At 37.6% G+C, this 24,304-nt stretch overlaps 1 protein-coding gene across 1 annotated transcript in view; it reads right to left on the bottom strand.

Annotated features, from left to right (window-relative positions):
* Nucleotides 1-24,304, bottom strand: part of TMEM260 (transmembrane protein 260) — a 72,092-nt gene that overhangs the window by 9,298 nt on the left and 38,490 nt on the right. Inside the window, 7 exon segments of the mRNA XM_061428987.1 lie at nt 228-404; nt 5,154-5,302; nt 8,400-8,571; nt 10,860-11,029; nt 13,492-13,606; nt 15,429-15,512; nt 23,275-23,315. Coding sequence (XP_061284971.1) covers nt 228-404; nt 5,154-5,302; nt 8,400-8,571; nt 10,860-11,029; nt 13,492-13,606; nt 15,429-15,512; nt 23,275-23,315 — 908 coding nt within the window.

Here is a 24,304-nt window from a genome sequence, read left to right as displayed (position 1 = left end):
AACCATCACTGCCTTTCCTCCACCTCTCCATTGTTCTTCAAGCCTGAGGACAAGAAATATAAGTTCTCCTTCTCTATCACGGTACTCTGTGGGCAGCAAATAGCAATATTAACTACTAATAAAAAACAAAAAAAAATCTAAAAAATTAAAAGGCATTTCAAAATTCAGTGAGTTTTTTAGGCACACAAAACAGCTACACACTGATGGCAAACAACTGCCCTCCATACCTTCCATAGCTTTCAGTCCAGTTGTAGATATTTCTCGTAAGTTTAATCCACTCCTCAGGGTTGAATACAATCTCTGAAGAAACTAATTTGTCACAAGAACCCCATGGCCAAAGTGAATAATTCTTTTTCCAGGTTGGGTCGCCTTCGTGAATTCCTATGCAAACAAACGTTTCTTTTCTATTGAAGACAGAAAAATATGTATTATCAGCTTAAGGTTCTAAATGCCAAATACATATAACTCAGGAAGGGTCATTTTTTACTCTAAACCTCAGTTACCAATAAACCATTTGTGAACACTTTGGTTTCTTTAAATCTCTGCCAGTAGATTGCTTTAAATTTATATTAGTGGGGGAAAAAAGCTGTCTGGAGATTGAAGGGAAGCACACAGACATAAATAATAAAACCTACCTGTTTTTGACACAGAAATCAGAAGAAATCAGGTGGGGACAAAGGGACAAACACAAGAGTCTGTGGTTCTGTCTCATGTGTAAATAGACATATTATTTGCTACCTTCTAAATTTTATAGGTGGAAACATGTCTTTGTATTAGTAGTACTACTAATACTAGTAGTCTTTCTGTCCTCCAATTTCCATTGCATTTTACTTTTAATCTCTTTTAGCATTATTTTATTGAACCTACAATTTTCATTTACAAATCCTTCTGAGTAGCCCAGAAGTAGCCTGAGGATAGGCTCTTTATCTCTAAATTAATTCTGAAATCTAAACATGGAACAACTATCTGAAGACTCTGAACAGTAAATGGTAGAAAGAAGATTGAGGGAAGAAAGCAGAATTCTGAGTTCCACCAAATCCGTGGTGAGTTTACTCCTGTTCATCTTCCAGGATTACCTGGCCTGAACTCAAGGAAGCCTGAAACCCAAAATACATACCAAGTGAGAACAAAAAGATCTCAAGAGAAGCCTTCCTCTTGCTTTTTTCCTGACTCCAAGGAGCAGGAAAAGGAACTTGTAAGGATTGAAAGAGCAGAGGAAATCCCCAGAACTTTTTCCTTTCCCTCTTTCCCTGGGCACCAGACAGCACTGTGCCAGCAGCAGAAGCAGCAGCACAGTGGCAGCTGGGCAGGTTCCTGCAACTCTGTGGAAGTGGACGCTGCTCGCTAACCAGAGGAGCCGTGGTTCCAAAGATTGGGAGCAAACTCCCATTACTCCTCCACTGGATGGGCTTCATACAATTTTAGAAAGACAGAATGTGTGTCAATGAACTTGAAGCTAGATCAAGAGAAATTGTATAATTTAAACAAAGAGGAAAAAATACTGAAAGTATAGAGTCTTAGGTACCTGTGGAACAATATCAAAAGGTCTAACACTGGAGTCATCAGAATCCCAGAAGAAGAGAAAAAAGGTGGAGCAGGAAAAGTACTTAAAGAAATAACGTCAGAAAACTTCCAACTTTTGTGAAAGACACAATCGTTCAGATTCACGAAACTTAGTAAATCCCAAGCAGGTTAAACTCAAAGAAATTCATGCCCAGATACATCATAATCAAATTGCTTAAAATTAAAGACAAAAAATCTTGAAAGCAGTCAGAGAAAAACAACACATTTCACACAAGGGAAACAATGATTTGAATAACTGCAGATTTCTCAACAGAAGCCATGCATGGCAAAAGGATATAAAATAACACTGTTAAAGTGATGAGAGAAAAAAAAGAACTATCCAACCCAGAATTACATATCCAGAAATATCCTTCAAAAATGAAGGTGAAATAAAGACTTTTTTGGGTAAAGAAAGACTAAGAGAATTCACTGCTAACAGTCTTGTTCTGAAAGAAATGCTAAAGGACTAACTTCAGAAGGGAGAAAAATGATACAAGATGGAAAGCTCGAACACCAGGATTGAAGGAAGAGCAACAGATCTGGTAAATATCTGAACAGATATCTAAGACTACTTTTTCTCTTAAATTAAAAAAACATATGTTGAAAACAAAAATTATCACATGTCTAATATAACATGTTTGACAACACAATCAAAAGTGGAGTAAAGGAGCTTACACGCCAGTAAGATTTCTACAGTTCACTTGAAGTAGTAAATTGGTTTAGTCACTAAGAGATGTCCGACTCTTGTGACCCATGGACTATTGCCCGCCAGGCTTCTCCATCCGTGGGATTTTCCAGGCAAGAGTACTGGAGTGGTTTGTCATTTCCTTCTCCAAAAGTAATAAATAGATTGTGATAGTTAAATATGTCTGTATACTGTAATTCTAAGAGCAACCACTGAAAAAAATTTACCAAGAGACACAGTAACATGGAATGCTAAAAAAAAATCAAATTATCCAAAAGAAAGCAGGAAGGGAAACAGTGGAATGAAAAACAGAAGACCAAACGGAAAACAAGTAATAAAAGGATAGATGTACATCTAAAACATGTCAATATTTACATTAATGCAAATGGTCTGGATATAAATGAAATGATAGACAAATTGTCAGAATGGATAATAAAACAAGAGTCAAATATGTGCCATCTACAAGAAACCCACTTTAAACATGACGTAGGTGGCTAAAAGCATAAGAAAAAAAAAAGATATGCCATGAAAACCCTAATCAAATTAAAACCAGTCAAAAACCCCAGAAGTATTCTTTTTTTGTAAATACAGAAAAAGGTGCAAATGCAATTAAATGAAGAAAGAATATAAATGTTTTCAACAAATGATATTAGGACAAATAACATTCATAGGCAAAAATATCTTTGTTCTAAGCAAGCTCCTTGTAAAAATTAACTCAAAAGTGATTTTTGATCTGAGATATAAAACATAAAACTGTAAAAATCTTAGAAGAAAACATGAGATAATCTTTGTGACCTGGCATTAGGCAAGAGTTGTTTGACAGGAGATCAAAAAGTATGATCCATAAAAGAGAAATATGATAATTGGATTTCATCAAAATAAAAATTACCTGCAAAAGACACTTTGAAGAGAACAAAAAGACTAGGAAAAAATATCACATGTTTAATAAAAGATTTGCATCTAGAATAGACACAGAACTCTCAAAACTCAATAGTAAGAAAACAAACAATCCAATAAATCCAATAATCCCACTCCTAGGTATGAAAACATATTCATACACAAACCTGTACATGAATGTTTATAGCAGCTCTATTCACAAATAACTGGAAACAGCCCAAATGTCCTTGAATAGATGAATGGATAAACTGCAGTACGTCTATACAAAGGAATATTACTCAGTAACAAAAAGGAATAAACTATTGATACACAACAATAACTTGGAAGGATCTCAGAGGCATTTTGCTAAAGTAAGGGATGCTAGTATCAAAAAGTCACATACTTTATGAGTCCATTTATATGACATTCTGGAAAAGGTAAAACTACAGTAACAGAAGAGGCCTGGCGTGCTGCGATTCATGGGGTCGCAAAGAGCTGGACACGACTGAGAGACTGATCTGATCTGATAGTAACAGAGGATAGATCCGTGGTTCTGAGGGCTAGGGGTCTGGGCACAGTATAACAACAAAGGAGCAGAAAAAGGGAGTTTCTGGGGTCATGGATTTGTTTTGTATCCTAACTGTTCTATCCACTTGGCAAATTCTTTCTTAGTCTTTGAGTCTCCAAAGTTCATCCATACCAGTATTATCATGCTTACCAGCTGATACTATAACTTATCTGTTTCACATTTAAGGCATCACTTGACATCTGTCTCAAAGATGGTAACAGCAGGGATCACACCCATCCATCTGCAGCTAGTACAGGTGTTGGGACATTTTTAATACCCAAAGTTTATTAAATAAATGCTGAATGAATGCCCCTCGGCAGAATTAATTGCTTTCTCATCCATGGTCCCAGAACATTTGGCTTACACTGTCAATTAAGTCATCCATTTAGTAAACACACATTGAACATTTACTGTGTCTTACACTTTACAAGGCTTTGTTAGTACAGAGCTTACACCATTATGGCTAACTGTATTCATATCTATGTATATATACAACTAGATTGTAGTCTACTTAAATCTGGAACTGAGTCTCACTTTATTGCCTAATACAAACGGATAGATAGTAGGTTCAATTAGTGTTTAAGACGTTCAATTAAATAAACTGCACCAAAAATGCCTATTTGGAGATGTTGTTAATATTTTATTCCAAAATAGAACAATTAATTATTACTCCACAGCACATTTATACCTATTACCTTCATATGACTTCATGAGCCACAGTAAACTTCAGGCTCTGAACACCAAAGTACCACTTCATTATGTTCTTAGTAAGGGACAGTTTAACTTTGGAATTTATAAAAATTTCTGAAATCCTCTTTATAAGAGAATAGAAATTATGAAATAAGTTTGCTTCTTCAGGCTCTGGACAATCCCAAGCATTTCAGGGACAGGAAAAATATTCAACAGTATACCACTGAAGGAGTTATTTATTCTTGACCTTAACTATGAATAATTTTATGTTCTGAAGTATAGAATTCACAATTCTCATATGTTATCTCAGTCAGCATAACTGTAGGTGTTTTTCTTATTTATAAAAATGCCTTATCCTTTAGAAAAAAATCCTTGAGCTATTTTTATATAGTGATTATTCCCAGAAAACATTTGCATTAAACTTAAAAGGGGGCCATGGTGTTGATCAGGGGGAAACTATAATTGCTTGCGATCTACCTGCAATGATTTCAAGTAGGCAGGCACATCTCCAATTTCTCTGAATTGTACTAAGATCTTATTTGCTATTCTTGCTAATCTGTCTTTATTTTTCCTTTACCCAGAACAATAACATTTATTTCTGCCTGGTCTCATTTATGCACAGATATTCAATTTAATTACAAAGATAATCTCACCGGTGACAGGGAAATAGGTATAGAAAATTGGTCTTTTGGATGAAGCACAGCTGCTACATAAACAATTTTAGAAAAGCTTAAGATTTTAGAAAAGCTATTATATGAAAAGAATGCTTACTGTTTATTTACTTCAAGAAAATGATAAAGATTAAATGTGACCATTCCACTAGATAATATTCCTTCTACAGGATTCCACCGGTTCCCAGGAAACTTGACGCCTGGTAAATGCTTTGCCATCTTGGGTAGATACCACTCATAAGTCATCATCTGCCAGAAAGATAACATGTGATATCATGCTTTTAATATGTTTCTTTAAAAAGAACCAAGTTTATCAAGGATGATGAAAAAGTTACCAAATGTGGGGTTACTCATTAAATATAAACATAATTGAAAAATACATACAAATGCAACCAAGGTACGTGCCACTATTCTTCTAATGACTCAGACCTTAGATTTTATGTCTTAAGTTATAATTATCAGCTATCAATAAAATCAGCACCTAGTTTATGACCAGAAGGACCTCCTGTTCTTATACCTAGGGAGTGTACTGAACTTTGAGAACCAGCTTAAGCATCACTTCCTCTAGGATGTCCTCCCCAGTTTTCACAGCAGAACAAGATGCTCCTGTAGCACGATGTACCTACCTTGATTATAGCTTCTAGCCTATTCCTCACTAGACTGAGAGCTCCTATAGGAAAGAGACTGTATCTTTTCACCTCCTTGCCTCTGCACCTAGCACAATGCCTGGCACAGAATAGTTCCCAAACTATGTTTGCTGAAGCTGAAATGCCTTTTTGATGGCCAGACTAGACAACCTAGGCAAAATAAAGAGATGTGTCATTACTCTGTTCTTTCATTCATTCATTCAGAAAACAAAAACAAGTAGTGCTTGACCTACAGTGAAGAAGATATAATCCCTGCCCTTGAGAAGTTCAATCACATAACCTAGGCGTCAAAGTTAAAAACCCCTTGGCTAAATAATCTGAATTTATTCATAGCTCCAAGTTAATTACATGTCCTTACATATTCTTTTGGTTAAAATAAATCATTAGTATTAATTTTTTTTAATTCTATACTTAATATATACTTCATCCTACAATTTTATATGTACAAATTTCAGTTTTTAAAGAAGACTTCATTAAAGTTTGGATATCATCACTTGAGCAATTATGTTTATGTTTTACCTGTCTCTACAAGTCATTTAACTAGAAGTGACAAATTAATTTTAATCTAAGTATGTAGAGGGTGCTTCCCTGGTGGTAAAAAATCCACCTGCAATGCAGGAGACGTGGGTTTGATCCCTGCATTGGGAAGATCCCCGGGAGGAGGGCACGGTAACCCACTTCAGTATTCTTGCCTGGAGAATTCTATGGACAGAGGAGCCTGGCAGGATGCAATCCACAGCGCTGAAAAGAATTGGACACGACTTAGCTACTGAACCACAACAACATATTGGAAATACTCAAAAAGTACTTATTGAATTAGAGTTTATTTCCCAATAAGTTTCAGTATTTGAGAATCAAAAGTCAAAGTCAAAGTCGCTCAGTCATGTCCGACCCTTTGTGACCCCATGGACTATACAGTCTCTCCAGGCCAGAATACTGGAGTGGATTCCTTTCTCCAGGGAATCTTCCCAACCCAGGAATTGAACCGGGGTCTCCTGCATTGCGGACAGATTTTTTACCAACTGAGCTATAAGGGAAGCCCCTATTTGAGAACAGTAACATTCATTAAATAACCACTTTGTACTAGGACCTTACTGTTTCTCATTCAATTCTCATAATAACCTTAGGTGAGAATAATTATTTCTGATACTGTTGATTGCCCACTCAACAGCCAATCCTTCTTTTCAGCTAACACAATCCTGGTTTTAATCAGGGAGTTACAGTCATTCTCCTTTGCTAGTGAGTAGTTTTTGGAGTAGTCATGTGACCCAATACTGGTTAGTGGGGCCTGAATAAAGGTCTGGCGGGGGCATCTGGGGCACATGTTATTCCCAATACAGAGAGAGAGAGAGAGAGAACTCAGAAGAAGCACTTTGCATGCAATGTTTAGAACCAGGCATCCTTCAATTCAAGAGACCTGCAAAAAAGCTACCCTAGAACACGGCCATCATGGAACTGCTTGTATTATCAAGCCTAAAAGCTCCTTTCTCCAGACTACTTGTTTTGTGAGATTAAAAATCCCATAGTTTAAGCTACTCTTAGTGATTTTATTTCTTACATTCAAAAGCATCCTAACTTACTTATCTAATGATTATTTCCATTTTATAGACAGGGAAACAGAAGTTCTGAAAGGAAAACTCTTTAGCCCTAAGTCATACATCCAGGAAGTGAGAGGATAAGGATGTGAATTCAGGTTGAATTAACTTTGAAATCCAAGCTTCTCAACCATAGTACCTGTATTTAAAATCATGGTATACCATATTATTAACAAATGATCTAGCTTTTGTCAGATTCTAGATCATTTTAATCAAGACCAAATGAATCATCAGTGTATATGACATAAATGCACACTGCTTATAAAAACATGTGTGATTTTCAAATTTCCCTATATTTGCAAATCTGTTTAAAGTGTTGTCAAATTTTTAAATTATTTATTAATTGAATGAAATTTATTCAATAAGTATTGTTTTTTCAAAAAATTTTTAAAATCAGTATTGTGCCTATAATTTGCTCAATCAAACTAATAGTACTTTTTCGAGGTTAAGAATTTCTATTTTCCTGATGACTGTTCTAAAAAGAGTGGAGATAGATTTGTTCTCTTTAACTATTTATGGCTTAAACAATAAATCCTATAGTTTAAATACATTTTTTTTAGTTCCAGAAGATTGTTTTAATAGACCTTGAAATTTTCACAAGTCCTTTCCCAACATACTTTTGTCATAAGATCTACAAAATTTACAAATTCTATAACAGAATTGTGGTTAATAATTTCTATTTTGAGTGAAATGTTTACTTACTTGCAGTATGACTTATTTTATAGTCAGCCTAATTTATTTTAATCTCTGGACCAGGGGGCAGTGTTAATTTGAATGGCTGAGCTGATTGGATGTAAAAGAACAATTTAAAAATAAATTTACAACACAGTATTGTCATGGTCTGCCATGGGAACTAGAGACCTAGGATGTTGTTTGAATCTGAGACATATTAATTCTTAAAACACTCAGTTTAAAAAACAAAGAAGAAACACATGACTTATCCTATTAGTTACAATAAAGGAAAGAATGTGATATATATTTTACCTCAGAGTGATCATGAAAACTATACCCATGCACTGTTAAAAAAAAGAAATAGTTCTTTAAAATACACATTTTAAAACAATTGCTACTACTATATTTTAAGTATATTTCTCACATACTTACTTCCTGATCCACTAATGAAATATCTGGCCTCAGTCCCTCACAATAATGCATGTAACGGAGAGAATTCCCTGGCAGATCTCCTCTGAGTAAGATAATTGCATCACGAGGCATGGAGGATAGAAGGTTCTTTGCAAATTTATCAATCACATAGTTGGTCCTTTGGTCACAAATGCTAAATAAAAGGATTTAAAAATATTAAAATAGCAACACATTGTTTTGGTTTTAATAAGACTAGGCTTATTCCCCACTCCATTCCTTTCCCATTATACAATCTACACTTAGCGTTTTAAATATTCTAACATATCTTCTAAGAGGACACATATATTTCAAAGGGAACACTACTAACTGGAGAAAAAATGTAGAACTAATTGTGCTAGTGAAAAAAATCAGCGTACTGCTTTACTTCTGGAATTTATAATCATTTCCATAAAAAGGGAACAAGTTAGTACTCAATAATGAGTACATTTTACCCCTAAAAACATATCCAATTTCACTAAGAAGAAGTAAGGTGTCTAATTCCACTTGGAGTATAACGTAATTTCGTGTTAATTCCATTTAGTTCAAAGGGATTTTCAGAAACGCAAAAAGGAAATTTGCCAGTTTCTGGCATACATTTGCACATTTGTCTGACTCTCTTGCATGTAGAGGTTGATCCTTTCTACCACTTCCCTGGACCACTGGCTCTCTGTGTTCCTCTCTCCCTTCTAGACTGAAGCTGATTATCACTAGGGGATGAGCCCAGTGAGAAAGAAGGGAAGGAATAATTTGCTGAGATATTTACTTCTCTTCAGCCATTATTTACTGTTGCCAACAATAGCAGTATAGCTCTTTTCGATGATGAAGTGGACTTTATAACTTCAAAGGAAAAACTGGCATGAATTCTCAGAGCCTTCCACAAAAAAAGAAAATGAATACAAGAGAGAAAAAGCATCAAATAACTGAACAAGTAATGTCCTTCCTCTTATTATCAGGTCCATTACATGTAACGGTGATAAGAAACACAGCCTAAAGGTGAATCATTGAGTTAGCATCACAAAGCAAATTAATACTTCCAGGAACAAATACTATCCCTCCCTTTGTAACTGATGATGCAAATGTTTCCTACTGTGATGCCCTACTTTGCAGGGTGATGCCTCACCTTTTGCCACCCAGCAAAGTTCCATTCACCTGGGGGCAAAAAAGAATCCAAATCAAACCAAGCCACCCAGTCTGTGCAGGCATCCCTGGTGTGGACACTGAGTTGCCCTGAAGACCTGAGCCAGGAGAAGAATGGGATAAAAGAGGGGTGGGAAACACACTATGGGCCTGGCAAACCCTTCCCGAGCCAGCATGGAGTCGTATCAGGAATCTGCCTCCCCTTCCCGAGCCAGCTGTGGAGTTGTATCAGGAATCTGCCTCCCCTTCCCACAAGGCCTCCTGGTGACACAGAGTCCCTAGCATGGCTGCTCCTCAGCATTATAAAGTACCAATCAAATCTCACTATAACAAAACTCCAGCAGACTCTTCCACTTCTATAAAGTCTATTCAATATTACTGCAAATAAATGAATTATCATCTAAGTCTTTACATCTTTTATGTTTGACTGACATTTACATTATAATGGTCATTAAGCAGATTTTGAAAAATACAAACAACACTAATAATGCATAAGGGTTAAGAAACTTTCAGAACTTTGAATATTCAAAATATTTAATATATACTACTACAGAGTATACTAGATAAGGGCCAAGGATTACTCAAAAGATAAATTCTTTGAAGCACAAAGTGAATTATTTTAGGGCATACAAAAAAAGCCCAAATTGGGACTTCCCTGCCAGTCCATGAGATGGTTGGATGGCATCAATGACTCCATGGACATGAGTTTGAGCAAGCTCCAGGAGTTGGTGATGGACAGGGAAGCCTTGCCTGCTACAGTCCATGGGGTCACAAAGAGTCAGACACGACTAAGCGACTGAACTTAACTGCCAGTCCATTGGTTAAGACTCTGTGCTTCTACACAGAGAGTGCAGGTTCGATCCCTAGTTGGGGAACTAAGATCCCACAAGCCTAGTGGTATGGCAAAAACAAACAAAAGCAAGACTTCAAATGTCTTTACTCTCCATCTAAGTGGTATTTTAGATCATGGAATTTTACATATACGCCACAGAGCTTGCTCAAACTCATGTCCATGGAGTCACTGATGCCATCCAAGAGTCTACAAAGTAGCTCTAGGATCCCCTTTAGTGGAAAATACACAGGTAGTTTACACGCACCACTTGAACGCCTGTTTGCAATGCCCTGAAACTATATATCACTCATGCTGAGATTCTTATTCAAAAGTTTAACAACCACTGCATTCAGATCAAGCTATCTCACTTTGAAAGCTAGTGGAAGGTAAAGATAAAACAAAGCCCTAGAATCTAAATATCCCAACTGTCTCTGGCTGGAAAGCTACTTTTCATAAAAATAACCATGTATTACCTATAGTTAGAATATATTTGGCAAGTTACAAAAAGAATTGCTGAAAGCCATTCCAGATACTGAAGCCCGTTGGTGTTGAGCACTCGGTTACTCTCAGATACAAGGGCAGCCAAACCGATGCCAGCAAGGACAGCCACCACTGCATTGCTCTGCATCCAGAATCGTTCCACCTGTGAACGAGGCATGGGAACAGTGCATCCAACTGACTGTTTTATGTAATCAATCAGGTATTTACATATCTTAAAAATATACTGCATGCATCTAGTTGCTTATGCCTGTGTCATTTATGTCTTCTTAACTGACTTCCCCAACTCAACTCCACGTCACTTGATTTTTCCATTTTCAAGCATTCTTCCTTCCCTGTCTGACATGTGGATCTCCCTTTTTGGATCCACAAAGTCTTTTCTATACTGCATACTTAATCTTGAATTCTTTATCCTAATGTGCAAAGTTGAAGAGGTGGAGAAATGCTTTTGCTTAACTCCTGATGTTTCCTTCCATGAGAAGCCCCACCAGTATAACACTTTCCCTTCACTTATTTCTCCTAGAAGGACTGTAGGGACTGAGCTGACTGGACAGTTTGGGAGTTGGGCCTGAAGAGCTCTCCTCTTTCCTCTCTCTTTCTCTTGGAAGTGAGTTGCCCACAGGAAGTACTTGTCCAGGGGCAGACTCTGGGGTGAGGTGAACTGGGGAGGGAAGAGGCCCATCCTGAGCAGCACTGCTTGTGACTAGACTGTTCAGGGATACAGGATGAGAAGGCTCCAGTGCCCACAGGTATAAACCACATTCTCCAACCCCATCGTTATTGGTAACAAAGGTGATTCTCCCACCCAATGTACTGGTTTATCTTGTTCTCAACTGATTCAGAACTCAGGTACTCAAATAAGGTATTATTCATCAGGTCTCTCGGAAATATACACACATGGTTGGTTTTGGCTGCTATCTACATTTACATAGGTTCTGTTATAAGGAGAAGAAATACTCTAATCTCAGATATCGTAGTCAGGGAAAATTGAAATATACTTCCTGTTTTGTACAGGTGTGGACTGGTGAGGTAAGAAAATAAGGGAATATGTTGGTAGAGACCCTAAGCACAACCCATATTTCTTTGCTATTTAAAAAAGTTCCAGAAGAAATGTGAAAAAGAAAGTGAAAGTGTTAGTCACTCAGTGGTGTCTGACTCTTTGCGATCCCATGGACTGTAGCCCACCAGACTCCTCTGTCCATGGGATTCTCCAAGCAAGAATACTAGAGTGCGTTGCCATGCCCTCCTCCAGGGGATCTTCCCAACCCAGGGATTGAACTCATGTCTGCTGCATTGCAGGCAGATTCTTTACCAACTGAGCCACCAGGGAGGCTCAATCCCCTAAAACATTAAATTTAAATACAATTTCCAACTTCTCATCCTTCAACATGTAAAAAACCATTGAAAACACTATAACTAAACCAGAAAGGCATATCCCTAAGACAGTCTTATTAGAAATCTAAACTTCAGGATACTGCTCAGTAGCCATAGCCATTGTATAACCAAATACCACCAACATCCCCCTCTAAAAAAATTAAAAACACCATTAATCCTAAAAAAGAACCACCAAAATTCAATACAATACCACAACCAACACCACCACTTACAATTAATGTGAAAGTGAAAGTGAAAGTGAAGTCGCTCAGTCATGTCTGACTCTTTGCGACCCCGTGGACTGTAGCCTACCAGGCTCCTTAGTCCATGGGATTCTCCAGGCAAGAATACTGGAGTGGGTTGCTATTTCCTTCTCTACAATTAACATGAGCCCCCCATAAATAGGTGAAGAAAATTCCACAAAACCAATCACAAAAATAGTACTTAAATATGATGGATGTTATCATTATTCTTACATGGAATTTACCACAAGTAATGATATGAAAAACCATCATTGTTATTCAACTATAAGAACACTAATGACCATCATTCAGAATCACACCCACTAATAAAAATCATCAACAATGCATTCATTGATCTCCCCACACCATTAAACATTTTCATCAAGCTATTTTAAAAAATTCCAGAAGAAATGTAGTGGTTCCTATTAACATATCTCCAAGCACACATATAAAATGACTAACTTAAATCTACCTTACATTTATTTTTCTATTTAACTATTGTGCTAATGAAACAATGCTTTCCGCCCCCCCCAAAAGAGGCCTTAGCCTTACTTATTCAATAATTTAATTTTGATTTGTGATCATGTATACACAATATCAGGGCTTCACTGATAGCTCAGTTGGTAAAGAATCCACCTGCAATGCAGGAGACCCCGGTTCAATTCTTGGGTCATGAACATACCCTGGGAAAGTGATAGGTTACCCACTCCAATATTCTTGGGCTTATCTTGTGGCTCACTTGGTAAAGAATCCTCCTATAATGCTGGAGATCTGGGTTCGATCCCTGGGTTGGGAAGATCCCCTGGAGAAGAGAAAGACTACCCACTCCAACATTCCAAAGAGTTGGACATGACTGAGTGACTTTCACTTCACTTCACGACAATTTTAACTATTTCTAAGACTGGTTGCCCTTCTACAAGATTCATGAAAGACAGATTTGTACATTCTTCACGAACTTTCTGGTCAAAGGATATATCTAGGCAAAACTTACCACACCCATGAAAAGCGGTTTTGAAATATCTAAATTTGCCCTCCAGGCAAAGAACAATGAATAAATGCAAAACATTCCAGTAAAAAGCCATACTAATGATGGGCTTTGTCTGTCCCTATAAAAAAATTAAAATATGTGAAAAATTACTTATGTGACATGAATATTAATAATATTACAGTTACAAGCTATAGGAAAAATATTTGGAACTAAAAACCTTTCCATTTTTAAATAGGAACAAAGAAAGACCTTAGGCTTAAAAATGTGAGTTGGAATAGATAACTAGAACATAGTAATAAGTCACACTGCACTACATATTATAAGCATAACTTGGAACTATGCAGCAAAAAATATGAAATTAAAATCTGCAGAAGAAAATATAAATTACTAATCCTATTAAATTTAAGCTTAATTAAACATATGCAAAACAAAAGAATAATTTCATGCATCAAAATAATACAAATTTTAAAATGACAAATCTCAATGCTGGTGAGAATGAAGTTGTATGAGGACGTATGTTAGTACAATGTTCAAGGAAAATTAATTTGATAATATATCAATATATCAAGAGCCTTAAAAAATATTCACATTCATTGACCCAGTAATTTGCTATGTGGGCATAAATCTTTAAGAACCAGAAATACTGGATAAGAATTAATCCATAACAATGCCTTGGTATTTATTTACAGTAGTGGAAAAAGTGGAAGCAATCTAAGACTCTTAAATAGGAAAACATATAAGTTAATTGTCCCAGGTTTTAGAATGGACTATTATACAGAAATTTAAATGATCTTAAGTATTTGTCCCTTCTTTTCTTTGGAAGGAATGATGCTAAAGCTGAAACTCCAGTACTTTGGCCACCTCATGCGAAGAGTTGACTCATTGGAAAAGACTCTGATGCTGGGAGGGATTGGGGGCAGGAGGAGAAGGGGACGACAGAGGATGAGATGGCTGGGTGGCATCACTGACTCGATGGATGTGAGTCTGAGTGAACTCCGGGAGTTGGTGATGGACAGGGAGGCCTGGCGCGCTGCGATTCATGGGGTCACAAAGAGTCTGACACGACTGAGCGACTGAACTGAACTGAAGTATTTGTTATGGTATGGAAAAATGCTCACTATAATGTTAAGGGTTAAGGAAATAAAACAATAAGTATATATTCAAATATACATTTATATAAGAATATACTCAATAGACTAGAAAGTCAGTAAACGAGAAATTAACAGAGGTTCAGTTCAGTTCAGTCGCTCAGTCGTGTCCGACTCTTTGCGACTCCATGAACCGCGGCACGCCAGGCCTCCCTGTCCATCACCAACTCCCGGAGTTTACCCAAACCCACGTCCATTTAGTCGGTGATGCCATCCAACCATCTCATCCTGTCGTCCCCTTCTCCTCCTGCCCTCAATCTTTCCCAGCATCAGGGTCTTTTCAAATGACTCATCTCTTCTCATCAGGTGACCAAAGTATTGGAGTTTCAGCTTCAACATCAGTCCTTCCAATAAACACCGAGGACTGATCTCCTTTAGGATAAACTGGTTGGATCTACTTGCAGTCCAAGGGACTCTCAAGAGTCTTTTCCAACACCACAGTTCAAAAGCATCAATTCTTCAGCACTCAGCTTTCTTTATAGTCCAATTCTCACATCTATACATGACTACTGGAAAAACCATAGCCTTGACTAGATGGACTTCTGTTGACAAAGTAATGTCTCTGGTTTTTAATATGCTGTCTAGGTTGGTCATAACTTTCCTTCCAAGGAGTAAGTGTCTTTTAATTTCATGGCTGCAATCACCATCTGCAGTGATTTTGGAGCCCAAAAAGATAAAGTCAGCCACTGTTTCCACTGTTTCCCCATCTATTTGCCATAATGATATAGTGACTATATTAATTCAATTAATGAACATGGAAAAAATAACAGAAAAAGGAATTACTTTACTCACTTTCTTGTTAAACATATATTTGCCCAAACTGCAAGGGCTTGAATGTTGAATGAGAGTTGGGTCCTCATATTTGTCACTTGAGAACTGTAAGAGACAATTTAATTTATTATTGGCAGAAAACAAATTTGCTAGTTCCAAACAAAGCATTCTTTACATACTATACCTGATTATACAGTAAATAAGTCAGATTTTCAATTATTTTGTGTTCTTTTAAATTTGGGAGAAAAAGTACCACAAGAAAGAGCTAGATAGTCGTAAGATGTTTTTCAGCTGTAACACTGAATTACCAACTTACACTATTTGAGCTAAGAACAAATAATTATTTGGTATTTTTGATATTGGTCTACTATACTGATATTATACACCAGTTTGTATCCCAGATTAGTTTGATAAGAAGTCATGTGAAATTGAAAACAAAATTAATTCAAATAATTTTCTGGAGATCCAATCATGGAGAAAAAAGGAAAGAGAATTGATCTCCAACCATCCTTTTTGAGGTTATCTCCTTTCTTAAAAGTCTTCCTTGTTTTCTGTATTATTTGGTACAAAAAGTGTTTAAGCAATCTCCAAGAAACGTATTTCCCCCCTATAATTAAATTCTTTCATTAACTAATACATTTTCCAAGTATTATCTGAGTTTTCAAATAGCTCTGGCAATCTCCAATTTTTAATAAAAAAATGACTCTAAACACTATCTCAAAGAACTTTCTTCTCCCTACTGGCAATTTTATTGGAATAAATGTAATGCCATAATTATGGAAACAACACAATGTGTATTTTATTAATGGAGACTCATCTACTATGAGAAGATCAGAGCAGATCAGTTGCTCAGTCGTGTCCGACTCTTTGCGATCCCATGAATCGCAGCACGCCAGGCCTCCCTGTCCATCACCAACTGCTGGAGTTCACTCAGACTCACGTCCATCGAGTCAGTGATGCCATCCAGCCATCTCATCCTCTGTCGTCCCCTTCTCCTCCTGCCCCCAATCCCTCCCAGCATCAGAGTCTTTTCCAATGAGTCAACTCTTCGCATGAGGTGGCCAAAGTACTGGAGTTTCAGCTTGAGCATCATTCCTTCCAAAGAAATCCCAGGGCTGATCTCCTTCAGAATGGACTGGTTGGATCTCCTTGCAGTCCAAGGGACTCTCAAGAGTCTTCTCCAACACCACAGTTCAAAAGCATCAATTCTTCAGCGCTCAGCCTTCTTCACAGTCCAACACTCATATCCATACATGACCACAGGAAAAACCATAGCCTTGACTAGACGAACCTTTGTTGGCAAAGTAATGTCTCTGCTTTTGAATATGCTATCTAGGTTGGTTGTAACTTTCCTTCCAGGGAGTAAGCGTCTTTTAATTTCATGGCTGCAGTCACCATCTGCAGTGATTTTGGAGCCCCCCAAAATAAAGTCTGACACTGTTTCCACTGTTTCCCCATCTATTTCCCATGAAGTGGTGGGACCGGATGCCATGATCTTCGTTTTCTGAATGTTGAGCTTGAAGCCAACTTTTTCACTCTCCTCTTTCACTTTCATCAAGAGGCTTTTGAGTTCCTCTTCACTTTCTGCCAGAAGGGTGGTGTCATCTGCATATCTGAGGTTATTGATATTTCTCCTGGTAATCTTGATTCCAGCTTGTGTTTCTTCCAGTCCAGTGTTTCTCATGATGTACTCTGCATATAAGTTAAATAAACAGGGTGACAATATACAGCCTTGACATACTCATTTTCCTATTTGGAACCAGTCTGTTGTTCCATGTCCAGTTCTAACTGTTGCTTCCTGACCTGCATACAGATTTCTCAAGAGGCAGATCAGGCGGTCTGGTATTCCCATCTCTTTCAGAATTTTCCACAGTTTATTGTGATCCACACAGTCAAAGGCTTTGGCATAGTCAATAAAGCAGAAATAGATGTTTTTCTGGAACTCTCTTGCTTTTTCTATGATCCAGTGGATGTTGGCAATTTGATCTCTGGTTCCTCTGCCTTTTCTTTTTTTTTTTCTCTAACACCACAGTTTAAAAGAATCAATTCTTTAACATGTAACACTTGGTACTGTTTGTCTCTTTATTTAGCCATTCTAATAGGTATAGAATAGTATCTTATTGTGGTTTTAATTTTAATTTAATTCTATCTTATTTTAATAAGATAGAATAGTATTTTGTTATGATTTAATTTTCCTATTTATCAATGATGCTAGCATCTTTTCCTGTTTATTGGCCATTCATATATCTTCCTTTTTTTTTTTTCTGGATCATAGAAAAAGCAAGAGAGTTCCAGAAAAACATCTATTTCTGCTTTACTGACTATGCCAAAGCCTTTGACTGTGTGGATCACAATAAACTGTGGAAAATTCCTCTGCCTTTTCTAAAACCAGCTTGACCATCAGGAAGTTTACGGTTCACATATTGCTGAAGCCTGGCTTGGAGAATTTTGAGCATTACTGTACTAGCGTGTGAGATGAGTGCAATTGTGCGGTAGTTTGAGCATTCTTTGGCATTGCCTTTCTTTGGGATTGGAATGAAAATTGACCTTTTCCAGTCCTGTGGCCACTGCTGAGTTTTCCAAATTTGCTGGCATATTGAGTGCAGCACTTTCACAGCATTATCTTTCAGGATTTGGAATAGCTCAACTGGAATTCCATCACCTCTACTAGCTTTGTTCGTAGTGATGCTTTCTAAGGCCCACTTGACTTCACATTCCAGGATGTCTGGCTCTAGGTGAGTGATCACACCATCGTGATTATCTGTGTCATGAAGATCTTTTTTATACAGTTCTTCTGTGTATTCTTGCCATCTTTTCTTAATATCTTCTGCTTCTGTTGATTCCAGCATGAGGCCCATTTCAAACTATCCTTCAAGAGGAACGAAGTCAGTCTCTTGTAGAGATCTGTTGCTTAAATGTAAGCTTTAAAACATGGTCACTGCCTAGGGTTAGATTAAATAATTTCCAGTATGTAATCCAACAAGATGGCAATTTAAAGATATGCATGGAGAAAGAATGCAATTTGCTTGACTGGAAAAGGTAGATGATTAGGTTCTATCATGTTCAAGAATTTTCTAGTAGGTTAATTATGAGTTGCCTTTCTTAACACTCCTGTCCACCTGAAACAATTAAAGACTAGAAATTCTCTCCCTCACAGAGTGCTAGGATTATATCCCCATTCCACATATGATTTCCTTGGAACAACAGTGTGGGTGTGCGTGGGCGTCACTTTTGTCAAGTCTTTTTTTCTGCGTATGTGACCTAACTGCTATTACTTCAATGTAAAGGAGACCTTTGAGTTCCCCCATAGATGACTTTTACATGCAGCTAATGAAAGTTAGATGTATGGTCTAGGATTACTCTTGAGGCATCTCTGGAGTTCATGTGGGGTTTGTTAAGACAAAATATATCAATGATCCTGAACGTGATGACAGTTTTGGAAGGTAGGTAGAAAACAGCAAGCTGGGAGTCTTGGCTTGGAGAAAAGCCCCAATGGAGAAGCCTACAGACACTGATAAAGGTGTCTTTATCTTTAAAAGGGGAACTGAGCTTCTTGCTGCCTTCTCCCCAAAAGAGAAGAAAAAGGAGCCACAAGTCTAAATGGTGGCAGGGAGGTATTTTCAAGATATAGTATTAAGTGAAAAACAGCAGGCTAACAAAACAGAGTGTATATTACGATTCCATTTTTAAAAACAAACAAAAATATAAAAAACATTGGAAGGATATAGACAAGAATGTTAATGGATTAAGAACAGTAGTTATCTCTGCATGCTGGAATTATAGGTAATTTTAATTTTCTTGGTTTTCTTACCTGTATTTTCTAAATTTTCTATTAATAATTACGTATCATTTATTTAGAATAGAAAGAAATTTAGAACTTCCCTGGTGGCACAGAGGATAAGAATCTGCCTGCCAATGCAGGGGACACAGGTTTGATCCCTGGTCTGGGAAGATTTCCTATGTCTTGGAGCAACTAAGCCCATGCACCACAACGACTGAGCCCAAGCTCTAGAGCCCACAAGCCGCAACTGCTGAGCCCATGAGCCACAACTACTGAAGCCTGTGCACCTAGAGGCTGTTTTCTGCAACAAGAGAAGCCAGTGCAATGAAAAGCCCGTGCACCACAATGAAGGGTAGCCCTCACTCACTGAGACCAGAGAACGCTCGCACAAAGCAATGAAAACCTAGCGCAGTCAAAAAGTTTAATAAAAGTAAAAAAAAAAAGAACAAAGTATGGAAGGAAGCAAGAAAATTAGCAAATGAACAAATTAGAAATTGTGAGAACATGTGAGCTACCTCACATATAGATTTAAAATATTATCCCCATATTTTTAAAAGTTTTCAAGTTGTCCTGTGAATTCTGTATTAATACTGAGGAGATCACTTTAGTGTCAGGTAAACCTATTCATACTTAATTTTATATTGAAATACTGTAAGAATATTACAAAATTGCTATAGATAATTTTCAGTTATCTTAATCTCCATAGGTTTTAAAGCAAATATTAACCCATTTTTCAAAGAACACTGAGAGATAATATAGATGAAAATATATTAAGCTGGTTCTAGTAAGGCTGGATTTTTAAAAATGTGTCAAAACCAGAACTTAAGGACAGCTTAAAGGAAGTCTTAAAACATTAAATAAATGAATATTTGAAGAATTAAATGAATATTGTTGTTCAGTCGTTCAGTTGTGTCTGACTCTTTGTGACCCCATGGACTGTAGCACACCAGGCTTCCGTGTCCTTCACCAACTCCCAGAGTTTGCTCAAACTCATGTTCATTGAGTTGGTGATGCCATCCAACCACCTTATCCTCTTTCATCCCCTTCTCCTTCTGCCTTCAATCTTTCCCAGCATCAGGGTCTTTTCCAATGAGTAGGATCTTTTCCAATGAGTTGGCTCTTTGCATCATGTGGCCAAAGTATTAGACTTTCAGCTTCAGCATCAGTCCTTCCAATGAATATTCAGGACTGATTTCCTTTAGGATTGACTGGTTTGATCTTGTAGTCTAAGGGACTGTCAAGAATCTCTTCCAGCACCACAATTTAAAAGCATCAGTTCTTCAATGCTCAGCCTTGTTTATGGTCCAACTCTCACATCCATACATGACTACTGGAAAAACCATCAGTTCAGTTCAGTTCAGTCGCTCATTCATATCTAACTCTATGATCCCATGGATTGCAGCATGCCAGGCTTCCCTGTCCATCACCAACTCCCAGAGCTTCCTCAAACTCATGTCCATCGAGTCGGTGATGCCATCCAACCATCTCATCCTCTGTCATCCCCTTCTCCTCCTGCCTTGAATCTTTCCCAGCATCAGGGTCTTTTCCAATGAGTCAGTTCTTCCCATCAGGTGTCCAAAGTATTGGAGTTTCAGCTTCAACATCAGTCCTTCCAATGAACATCCAGGACTGATCTCCTTTAGGATGGACTGGTTGGATCTCCTTGCAGTCCAACGGACTCTCAAGAGTCTTCTTCAACACCACAGTTTAAAAGCATCAATTCTTTGGTGCTCAGCTTTCTTTATGGTCCAACTCTCACATCCATACATGCTAAGTTGCCTCAGTCGTGTCTGACTCTGTGCGACCCCACAGACGGCGGCCCACTAGGTTCCTCCGTCCCTGGGATTCTCCAGGCAAGAACACTGGAGTGGGTTGCCATTTCCTTCTCCAATGCAGGAAAGTGACAAGTGAGAGTGAAGTCGTTGCTCAGTCGTGTGCGACCCCATGGACTGCAGCCTACCAGGCTCCTCCGTCCACAGGATTTTCCAGGCAAGAGTACTGGAGTGGGTTGCCGTTGCCTTCTCCAATCCATACATGACTACCAGAAAAACCATAGCCTTGACTAGACAGACCTTTGTCAGCAAAGTAATGTTTCTGCTTTTTAGTATTCTGTCTAGGCTGGTCATAGCTTTTCTTCCAAGGAGTAAGTGTCTTCTAATTTCATGGGCAGTCACCAAATGCAGTGATTTTAGAGCCCCCCAAAATAAAGTCTCTCACTGTTTCCATTGTTTCCTCATCTATTTGCCATGAAGTGATGGGACCAGATGCCATGATCTCAGTTTTTTTAGTTTTTTGAATGTTGAGTTTTAAGTCAGCTTTTTCACTCTCCTCTTTCACTTTAAGAGGTTCTTTAGTTCTTTGCTTTTTGCCATAAGGGTGGTGTCATCTGCATATTTGAGGTTGTTGATATTTCTTCTAGCAATCTTGATGCCAGCTTGTGCTTCATCCAGCCCAGCATTTCACATGATGTACTCTGCATATAAGTTAAATAAGCACGGTGACAATATACAGCCTTGATGTATTCCTTTCCCAATTTGGAACCAGTCTGTTGTTCCTTGTCCAGTTCTAACTGTTGTGCCTTGACCTGCATACAGATTTCTCAGGAGGCAGGCCAGGTGTCTGGTAATTCCATCTCTTGAAGAATTTTCCACAGTTTGTTGTGATCCACACAGTCAAAGGCTTTGGCATAGTCAATAAAGCAGAAGTAGATGTTTTTCTGGAACTCTATTGCTATTTCTATGATCTAATGCATGTTGGCAATTTGATCTCTGGTTCCTCTGCCTTTTTTAAATTCAGCTCGAACATCTGGAAATTCACGTTTCATGTACTGTTGAAGCCTGGCTTGAAGAATTTTGAGCATTACTTTGCTAGTGTGTGAGATGAGTGCAATTGTGTGGTAGTTTGAACGTTCTTTGGCATTGCCTTTTTTGGGATTGGAATGAAAACTGACCTTTTCCAGTCCTGTGGCCACTGCTGAGTTTTCCAAATTTGCTGACATATTGACTGCAGGATTTTAACAGCATCATCTTTCAGGATTTGAAATAGCTCCACTCTAATTCCATTACCTCCACTAACTTTGTTTGTAGTGATGTTTCCTAAGGCCCAGTTGACTTCACATTCCAGGATATCTGGCTCTAGGTGAGTGATCACACCATCATGGTTATCTGGGTCATGAAGAACTTTTTTGTGTAGTTCTTCTGTGTATTCTTGCCACCTCTTCTTAATATCTTCTGCTTCTGTTAGGTCAATACCTCTTCTGTCCTTTATTGTGTCCATTATTGCATGAAATAAAAACCACAGCTTTGGCTACATGGACTTTTCTAGGCAAAGGCAAAGTAGTGTCTCTGCTTTTTAATATGCTGTCTAGGTTTTTCATTGCTTTTCTTCCAAGGAGCAAGTGTCTTTTAATTTCATGGCTGCAGTCACTGTCCACAGTGATTTTGGATCCCAAGCAAATATAGCCTCTCACTGTTCCCACTGTTTCCTCATCTATTTGCCATGAAGTGATGAGACTGGATGCCATGATCTGTGTTTTCTGAATGTTGAGTTTTAAGCCAGCTTTTTCACTCTCCTTTTTCACCTTCATCAAGAGGCTCTTTAATTCCTCTTTGCTTTCTGTCATGAGGGTGGTGTCATCTGTATATCTGATGTTATTGATATTTCTCCCCGCAATATAGTTCAAAGCAAAATAACAAGAAAATGATTGTTTAAATTGTGCTAAATGCAATGTTCTAATATGTCTCCAAAAGCAAGAAGATATAAACAAAGAAAAAGTTATTTATAAAGCCAAAATATATTGGGTAATTTTGTATTCAACTGAAAGTTGAAACATTTTCATTTTATTGATTCTATTTAGTCTCCTAATAGTCTTATTCACTGTTGTATTTAGTGCTCATTTCAAGCTTTATGTTATTGATGGGATGCTAGAATATTTGACATTATACACAAAAACTGTTAACCACAAAGATGAGAACTACTTCTCAGATGTACTGCTTCACAAAGTGATAAACTCAGAAATCCCTAGAATCATTTAAAGCAATTAATAAAGAATTCATTTAAAAATAGTTTAAAATATTTCATACTCACAGCAATATTTCAGACATACTGGATCCTATTTCAGATTTGGCCTGAACATAAAGAGAAAAGTTTATTTGGACAAGTGTTAAACTGAAACTTTGGAAGGCTATTGTATTTCAATTACCCTGATTTAAAAGATACATGTTTTAAATATATGATGCAACTCCTCTTTCATTCAAAGTGTTTATTTCAGAGTCTATTTGGATTTTTTAAGAGAAGCCAGTGAAAACTAAACACAGACATCCCTTAGGAATCATTTCAGAAATAATAATTGGCTAAAAATCAGTTAAACTCTTCCAGCAGGAATGATTAACACATTAATGAATTAACAGGCTTTACACTTTCATTACAAAGTCTCTTTACGCTCTTTTTTGGGCACTTTGATTAGAGCTCATTATCACCTGCCTATAATTTCACAATTATGTGTGAATTATACACATTTTCAAATCTGCAATGGCCCTTAAGCGATATTTCAATGGAATAACCAACATAAGTAAACCAGAGTATAAATTTAAAGCACCAAACCTTCTCAGTCAAAGAATAATAACTATTCTTTTATTAAATGATTTTTTAGGAAATATCTCTTATATATAAAAACATATATAATCTATATTTAGGGGATAAAGAGTTTTAAAAAAAATCTATAGACTCATCACTCATTGAAGAAACAGAACTACACAAATACCATATTTCACAGAACCCTCGAAAGGGGCTTTTTTACCCCCAGGTGCTGCTGCTAAGTCGCTTCAGTCGTGTCCGACTCTGTGCGACCCCACAGATGGCAGCCCACAGGCTCCCCCGTCCCTGGGATTCTCCAGGCAATAACACTGGAGTGGGTTGCCATTTCCGTCTCCAATGCATGAAAGTGAAAAGTGAAAGGGAAGTCGCTCAGTCGTGTCCAACTCTAGCGACCCCATGGACTTCAGCCCACCAGGCTCCTCCGTCCATGGGATTTTCTAGGCAAAAGTACTGGAGTGGGGTGCCATTGCCTAGTGGTAACTATTACCTTGAATTCTGTATTAGTTATTACCCTACGTTC

Source organism: Bos javanicus, chromosome 10, assembly GCF_032452875.1.
Source record: "Bos javanicus breed banteng chromosome 10, ARS-OSU_banteng_1.0, whole genome shotgun sequence".
In the NCBI taxonomy this organism is placed as follows: Eukaryota; Metazoa; Chordata; class Mammalia; order Artiodactyla; family Bovidae; genus Bos; species Bos javanicus.
Note: the sequence above shows the minus strand (reverse complement) of the source record. Positions and strands in the feature narration are given on the sequence as shown.